General features: G+C 39.6%; 1 protein-coding gene across 4 annotated transcripts in view; it reads left to right on the top strand.

The window, feature by feature from the left end:
- The first annotated feature begins 1,242 nt into the window (after positions 1 to 1,242).
- Positions 1,243 to 8,692, top strand: part of TPCN2 (two pore segment channel 2) — a 31,896-nt gene continuing 24,446 nt past the window's right edge. For all 4 annotated transcript variants that reach the window (XM_062576451.1, XM_062576450.1, XM_062576453.1 and 1 more), the window contains exons 1-6: positions 1,243 to 1,351; positions 3,901 to 3,965; positions 4,940 to 5,016; positions 5,536 to 5,713; positions 6,316 to 6,432; positions 7,989 to 8,095. In XM_062576451.1, coding sequence (XP_062432435.1) covers positions 1,243 to 1,351; positions 3,901 to 3,965; positions 4,940 to 5,016; positions 5,536 to 5,713; positions 6,316 to 6,432; positions 7,989 to 8,095 — 653 coding nt within the window. The remainder of the gene's footprint in view (positions 1,352 to 3,900; positions 3,966 to 4,939; positions 5,017 to 5,535; positions 5,714 to 6,315; positions 6,433 to 7,988; positions 8,096 to 8,692) is intronic.

Below are 8,692 nucleotides of genomic sequence, written 5' to 3'. Positions count from 1 at the left end.
CAAGCATCTTCCACTAGTCCAACTGGTATAAGCAGAGTATAGTGAAGCTAGAGTGAAATGCATTCTGTTCTTATTTGTGTCTGTGTCACCCAACTAATTAATTATCCTCTGGGATTAGAGACTTTAGGACTTAAAAATGTGTAAGCAGCAAGTGATCATTTCTAAGCTCGTTTTTAGCTGACTTATGATAATAGCTAGCTTGGGTGTGTTCAGAACTGTTTATAGAGAAGAGACAAAAGGGGAAGTGAGAGCAGTTGACGTAGTTTGACAGTTGGAACCGTCCATAAGACCTTAGCAAAATAAACTAGTAATCTTTCCCAGGCTGGTGGGTAGCGAGGAAGTCTTTAGATGAATTCCATCTCTGGAGGTTTTGTGTTGTTTTCTTTTTCTTCCATGATAGATTCAGATAACCAATGTCCTTGATGTCCTTGCTCTTCCTATGGTTCTTTTGAAGAAACCTTCTTGTTTCTTCCCGAGGTCAAGTCATAGATCTGCTCTGGTACTTGATTGTGGGAAGGTCCAAAAGCCTACTAAAGGCCAGCAGTCATATGAAAAATGGCATCTGCCTTCAGACCCTACTGTACAGCAGGGCTATTTTCAGGGCAGGTTGAGCTGAGGTGGACAGTAGCCTTCAGGAAGGATGCTGTTTCTGGATGTTACTGTCTTGCGGTTGGAGCTGTGACCAGTATGGGGGTACTTGCTACTCTCCAGGACACCATACAGCTGAGCTGTTAGTTGGTAACACCTTCCTACTATCATTTTCCGACTGAATTCCCCAAATAAACCCAACACTGATACAGCATTTTTCTAACCTTTCACCCCTGTGTGGTAATAACTACCACAGAAGCATGATCAAGGAAACAGTAATGGTTTCCCTGTGTGGAGTGTGGACTCAGTCTGTGGAGTTGCGGATGGTGATATCAAATTACAGCTGCCACAACGTGACACGCTGTCTTGGATTCCCTCGCTCCCTTCGGACGAAGAACGGCGCTTTCCGTGGGGGATGCGCTGTTCACGCTGTGAAACCCCACAGCTTTGAACGGCGGAAGGAGGGAAGGGGCGGTGCCTGAGGCGAGCCCCGCCCCGCCCAACGGCCGCCCCGCCCCGCCCAACGGCCGCCCCGCCCCGCCCAACGGCCGCCCGGCGGCGGTCACGTGCAACGGGCGGGGCCGTGTCGGCGGACCGCCGCGCCGCGCCTGCAGCAGCGCAGCGGTCTGGCCGCGGTAGCAGCAGCTCCAGCTCATGGAGCGGGGAGCGGGCGCTGAGACGGAGCCGCTGCTGCTGCCTCGGAGCCGGCCGGCGGGCGCGGCCTGGCGGCGGGCCGGCGGCGGCAGCGGCGCCCATGAGGCCGGTGAGTGGCTTTTCGGGGGGCGTGGCGGCGAGCGCGGCCCAGGGGCCGGGCGGGGGCTCCGCGCGCGTCCGTCCTCGCGGGTCGCCGCGTAGCCCCAGCGGCCGTGCCGCTGCGGCCTCCTCGCGTTTTTCCTCTCCGAGGCTCGCGTCTCCTTACCGCCGGGAGCCCCGAACCGGACAGAGCGGGGCTTGCGAAGCTGGAAGTGGAGGGAAATATCCTCGTCTACCGCAGGGTGGCCCCGGGTGCGGAGCCGAGCCGAGCGGACTCGCGTCCGGGGCAGCTTCTCCTTCCAGCGAAGCTTTCCCTTTTGCTCTCTGCTTGCTTAAAGGTCACAAGTACGGCGCCGTTTGGGATAGGTTTTGCACACGCAGATTAAGCAGTACTTTACTCATCAGTTGTGAATAAGCGTCACTTGCTGTGACTATGAGTTGCAAAATTAGATGCCTTTGGTAGTGCGCTTGGAGCATGCATTTTTTTTTTAACTCAAAGTTCAAAAATAAACATTTTATGGCAATTTTTATGTTTTAGTTGACTGCAGTTGGTTAGGCTTTGGCCTTTCAAAATCATTGGAATCAAGACTAAGCTTGTTCTGCATGCTCTAAGAATCTAGAATTTTTGTGCCTTTTTATATTCACTTACTGTTTCTTTAAACAGCCTTATTTTTACCTCACTGGTGTGACAAGTCTCGAAAAAAGATAGGATTATCAAAAGCACTCTGTTGTATGAACTTTGCTTCTCTTGTGTTCTTAATGTTTAGTCTTGCCTTGCAGTTTGTATCAGGGGCAGTACAGAAATATGTTGTCGCTTATGCTGAGATAAGCGATGATGTTTAAATAATGCTTTTGGGTTTCTCAGAAAATTGATGCTGCTGAATTCTGCAGAACACAGTCATCCGGAACTGAAATCAGTGGTGCTTCTGGCACTGCTCATCAGTAGCAGGGAGAATATCGTACTGACCTTGAGACTGACTCTTTCTCATCGTACGATTCTTTGTACGATTGCTGTGTCCTGGGAGTGGCTGCATGAACTGCTGCTGGGACATGGTCCCTCTCAGTAGGTCGCAGCAGCATGTATTCTGTGTGTCTCTGGCCCCATCCGTTTGCTCTTTTATTCCTTATTTAGCACTGACTATCTTTTTCTCTTGTTAGATGAATTAAATAGATAAATCAGTTACTTTGAACTATGAAACGTCAAGCGAATGGGATTGCCCTTCACTTTTACTTTCTGTATATTTTAATGTGAACTTTGCATTAATGAGGTTTGAAATGCTCTATAGTAACTAATTTGGTGATTTTTTCCCTTTATTTCACTTTGTGTACTTCAGTTCTTTCTGAGCATTGAACTCTGATCTGTTTGATATGGTAATAATTCTCAGAGCAAATATTAAAAGATTAATTCTGTTCTCATATGAATGGAAACTTCTGTTGATTTTGGTGAGATCAATCAAAATTTCAGTACATCTATTAAGTAAAAAAACATAAAATACTGGTATCTTACTTCTAAGCTGAGCTTGGCTGTATATTTTATCATAAAGAATACCTTCTTTGAAACTCCATTAAATGGAAATGTTTTTTGCCATTCTATTTAGAGGTGTGTTGTATCTGTTTTCTTGGGATAAAGATTGTTAAGGAAGTACAGTCACAAAATATGAGCGGTGTTACTTATGGCTTATTTCTGTGTGGAAATATCTCAGTCTTGTGATAGCTATTTAATTAATAGTGTAATTTAGCTAATTAACTTAAATGTATGAGAGTGTTGTTACAAAACATAGGAAGATGAATGACATGGTTGAGTTTTTTCTACCTTTCTCTCTCTTGAAATGGGAGGATTTGGAGCATTATAAAGAAACATGGTGACCTTAAAAGCTGGAGATGCTCATGGTATGGTTTCTTCTCAATCTCTGAACTGTAAGGCATGTTCTGCTTCTGTTGATCTGGTCATCTAAAGAAGGGCTGATTTCTAGTGAAACTATGTATCCAGTGATGAACTTGGGTGTTCTTTTAATATGAAAGGTGGTATCTGTCTTATTAGAGGTATATGGGAAGTGTTTAATAAGAAATTACTACTCCTACTGAGTTTGTAGATTGGAGAATATAGTTAAAGCTCTGTGCATACATTTTGTGTGTGTCAGTGTGTACATATGATGTATATATTTGTATATGAATACATGTATGTACATATGTATATATGTGAACCCTTACATAAAACGAATTTGAGAGGGAAAAACTGTGTATACAATGTAGAGAAAATTAAATCCTCTTTCCCATCTTCAGCGTTGCTATTCAATATGTGGCTGTAATGTTTGTCATTAAAGTACATACAACTTCATTACTTGTAACCCTTTCTAATTTAGTGGTAGAGAAATTGGTTTGGATGTTTTTACTCACCTGGTCCTTTGTTAGGGAAGGCGTTGTGTCTTTGCTTTTTTCTTGTGCTTGTACAGTGTCCTTTATTACAAGGACCTGAGCTGTGGTGCTTCTGTTAAGAATAAGCAGGCAGGGTTTGTCCAAGATGCAGCAAATGATTCTTATTTCTTTTTAATTTTGTAGCTACTGGAGCTGATAATGACCTCTATATAAACCAAGCTGTAGTATTTATTGAAGATGCGATACAGGTAAATACAACTTTTTTCTTAGCTATTATGCTTCCCATGTTGGATATTTGCCATATATTCTGCTCACTTTTAGATTTTCTTGTCTTCAGGCAACTTCCACATAACATCATCTTATTTCACAAAGCAGAATCAGAATTCCAAATTCCTGTGTTATGCAAGTTTTGGTGAACTTTTGCCCAGGAAAAACATATTTGAATAAAAACATTATTGCATATTCCTAGATTGTCTTACCTTTCTGATATTAGCTCCAGGTGGTGGGAATGCTGGAAGATGTTTCTTGAGCTTTTTTGTTGTATTCAAACAAGTTATTTTGGGGAAATTTCTGAGGATCATCAGATGCATTTAAGATGTACTCATGTTTCTGGAAGCAGCTGCTACTTGGAGGAGGCAGAGTAACAGCAGCATGGGAGTGGCTGCAGGGAGTGGCTGCGCAGATTGTGGCAAAAGCAGGCCTGCTTTAAAAAAGGGGCAGGCTCTTCCTTAAGGCATATTTTGTTTAGAAACTTAGATTGAAATCTAGGCTAGCTCTTATTTTCAGAATTAAAGTTTTTTGCATCTTACAGCTTCTTGGGTGGGAAAGACAAAAGAAGACTCTTGAATAGAATGTATGCTAAAGAGGTGAGCTAAATGACTGCAGCTCTTTAGCTTGTAGCCAGAACAACAGGCGCTGAATTATTATTACAGATGCTGTTATTTGTAAAATGGTGATAGTAACACTTGCTTCAGATGGCTGCAGCAACATTTAATTATCTGAGCAACTGCTATGGTGTGATCCTTGGGTTAAGAAGGTACAATCATCAGTGAATGCAGTGTTAATAATAACATGTGCAATAATTTCTGTTTCTTACTGAAAGTGTCAAAAGATTTGAGCTGTTGTTGATTAGGGTTTGGTTCATTTTGGTAACTCGATCTTTATCTTTGTGACAGACACCAAAAGTAACGTTTGAATTATCCTTTTTGCTTTCTGCTTCCAGTATCGGTCTATAAATCACCGTGTGGACTCTAAATCCCTCTGGCTTTATCGATGGTATTACTCAAGAACTTGCCAATGGTGAGAACTTGATATTCTTTTTCCATTTCTAGTTTAGAAGTAAGCTTTAAAAATATTCTTCATCTGTGTTGGTTAATTAGATAATTGTGTTTTTATCCTTAAAAGAACTTGCTCAGGGAAATAAATGGATGATTATATGTGCACATGGTAGAAGCAGAAAGTAACAAAACATACAAAGATGTGGTCGTGTTGATGGCTCTTTAGAATGCTGTAGGACTGTTGCATGGTTGATGATTGACTATTGACATGAGTGGTGGATTTACAGTACTGTTTGTTCAAATTTTTCAAGTTTCTGTTTCTAGATGTATTAAATAGCAGTAAGATTGTATGCTCGTGTTAATTTCAGAAGGAACAGCACCTAACACTTGGTTGTCAGTAGTTTCTATTTTAATGCAGACAATAGGATCTTAAGTGGTGTAAGCCATTTGTGTTTAAATATAACATTATAAAAATTGATATTCTAACAAACTTGCTAAATATTTTTTTCTAAATGTTTTTTTTTTGTCTGTATCAAAACAGGATTTTGGGTTTAACCATTGCTATAATCCTGGCTTTGGCTTTCATTGAAACACCTTCTTCACTTACTGTCACATCAGATGTACGATATCGTCTTCCTCCATGGAATCCCCCATGTGGCCTAACAGAAAGCATTGAGCTGCTTTGCTTCCTTGTGTTCGTGACTGATATATCAGTGAAGGTAAGTGTCACTTTTATCTGGTATTGAAATACTAGGTATGCTGGGCAGCTGAGTGGAGATAATCAGTGTATTTTTTTTTCTCTTTTATATATTTATAAAAATGACTTAGAAATATTATGCAAGTTTTAGATTTAGGTGATGAGATTGCTTTGATATATCGAAGACTTACTTTCTGGAAACATTAGGAAGTACATTTTTTTTTTTAATTAATCTACTGGTGTTTCATAGAAATACAGACTTTTGTTCACATGGAATCAATGATTTTTGGCTTGGTGACTTGTATTAATCAAATACATGCTAGATTATTAAAAAAAAAACCTTTAGAAATTGAACTATTCTTTAGATACTTCTTGTTTCTGGAAGATCTCTTCTGTGATTACTAAATAGATGTAAAGGATTCTTCCTAAATAGGCTGTGTGCAGCTCTCACTTTCATTGACCTTTATTTAGTTCCTGTAGAAAAAAAATCCCTGATCAGTGTACTTTTGTTCAGATTTCAGGGAGATCTTTATGAGCAAGTGATGTAACTGTAAATATTTGAAAAAAGTATCAGTGCTGACTTTGTTACTGGAATTTATTATGAAAATAATTTTTGTTTTCCAGAGTTACTTAATTGGATGGGAAGAATTTCGGAAAACAAAATGGCTGATGGCTTATATCCTGACGTTAATTATTTCCCTTGCTGATTGGATTGTATCACTGAGCTTCTTCTGCACAGAGGTGAGGACTGCCTGCCACTCACTCTAGAAGCGATCAGAAGGGTAGCTATGGAGAAAGATAGAGGAGGAGAAGCTGCAAGGACATATTCAGTAGGACTTAGGTGGTATGGTGGTGAATTAAATGGAGGCTGAAATGGCTCATTTTTGGGCTTTGATAGCTGGAGAACATACAAAACTCATCTGTAAAATTAAAGCTTTACTGTTATAAGTACCCTGTTAGCATTCAAAAATACGGAGAATCTGGTTGCATAGCAGAAATTTTGTCGTACTACTTGAGAAAATTATGTTCTCAACTTGATTCAACTGCCGAGTCTGAATGTGTAAATGTAATGATAGTGATAACCAAGTAAGAGGTAATTGTACAAATTAAACAACTGCTTTCTAAGAGAAAGAGCTGTCTGTATTCAAAACAATTTTAAATTTTCAATTCAAAGCTATTATTAATGGCCTGCAGATATCTTTCAAACCTTTTTCAAATTATCTGAATTAACTTGCATTGAATTTGATTGCTGCTCTTAATGGTCCACTGTTTAGTTTTCCGTTCTTTAGTGGTCGCTGCTGACCAAGATGTGACACAGTAATAAGGAGATCGTCTTGAACTATTGAAAGAACATGTCGTTTAAAGTTATAAGCACGTAACTTGCTTTGAAAATATGCATGTGTCCTTTTGATATTCAAGCAAAATAAATACAATATGTCCCAAAGTAGTTAAAAATTAACTAAACTGAAGATTGTGCTTACAGACTGGAAATGTGTCTTGAAAAGAAATGACTGCAAAATCTGTCAGCATGGTAGTGCACAAATAGCTGAGCAGGACCTTCCAATACAAAGTGTGGCAGAAGGAGTAGTTTAACTGCTGGGGTGTGTGAACAAGGGACTAGTGAAGAAGAAAGTGTTCTGCTGTTATACATGGACTTGGGAAGACTCATTAAAATGCAGGCTATTAAAATACTTGAAGTTGCAGACAAGTCACAAATGATTTGAAGGCTGGAGAGAGCATCTTGAATGCAGGAATGGAACAGATTAATTACCTTATGCTAAAGAAAACTGAAATTATGACTTGTTTGATTCTTGTCAGAGAGAGAAAATACTGAGTAATAAGAGGCGCTTTGGTCAAGAAAACGGAAGAAGGACAAATTTATTTTCAAAATCTATATCTATCTCTTTATTGAAAGTAGCTTGCTGATCATTCCCCTCTTAAAATGGACCTTGGCAAAATATATGAAATGCCATCTTTTGACCTTCGTGTTGTATTTACACAGTAGTCAAATTAGGTTATTAACGAGTGGACTAGTGAGGCTATTCAAATTTCAATGTGTATGGTTTAAAGCAATCTTTCTTTTAGTTTCAGGCATCCTATGTTTATAAAAATCTCTTTGGCATTTTGTGTGACTTCAGTGGAACAGGTTTATTTTTTTTCTCACAGCCTTTCTGTCGCATTGTTAATTTTGTTCCTAATTGTTAGTTCCTCTATTTGAAACAAACTTGCCTTATGAGATTAGCATCACAAATTTCTTCTAGCAACTCAGTATTTGATCTGTTGGTCTGTTTTTGCAGAATATGAGAATAAGAAGAATTCTTCGGCCTTTCTTTCTTCTTCAGAATTCTTCTATGATGAAGAAAACGTTGAAAAGCATCAACAGCACTTTGCCTGAAATGGCAAGGTAGGTAATAGCATAGTAAAGAGCCTTTCATAGCAAACGTCTAGTTACACTGAGTATTCTCATGTGCGTAATCTGAGTAACTTGATGGTTGGGTGGTGGGTTGATGAGATCAGGTGGTGATGGACTGCGGGTTGTAGAACTTTGTCTCTTAAATCTGTCGCAAATTTCTCTAGAATACATGTCATATGACTTTATTTGCATAACAAATACTCTTTTTTTGGTGCTAGTTGAGTGTGTTTTTTAAATTCTACATACATTATATATGGTCTTTCTATAAGGGAAAAACTGAAGCATCATCTGACCGAAGATCTACGTCATGTTTCTCCAATGCAGCCTCTGAGAGATATGGGTGGGACATGCATGTTCTTTTCTCTCGGTCATGAGTGCTAAAGAACAGGATGCCTCTCTAGTCTCATCTTCTATAGTGTGCTTTGCTTCAGTGTAAATTTCAAATTGGTAGCAGCAATATATGTGCTAAATTCTGTTGTCTTGTTAGAAATTTTGAACTGGAAATCCGTCAGGTGAAATCATAAGCAGAGAGAATGATGCTTTTGGAAGGAGATTGCTTCCTGTTCAGTTATCTGTATGTACAGTTTA

Source organism: Rhea pennata, chromosome 5 (genome assembly GCF_028389875.1).
Source record: "Rhea pennata isolate bPtePen1 chromosome 5, bPtePen1.pri, whole genome shotgun sequence".
NCBI lineage: Eukaryota > Metazoa > Chordata > Aves > Rheiformes > Rheidae > Rhea > Rhea pennata.
The sequence above is the reverse complement of the archived record's forward strand: the minus strand, read 5'-3'. Positions and strand labels throughout refer to the sequence as shown.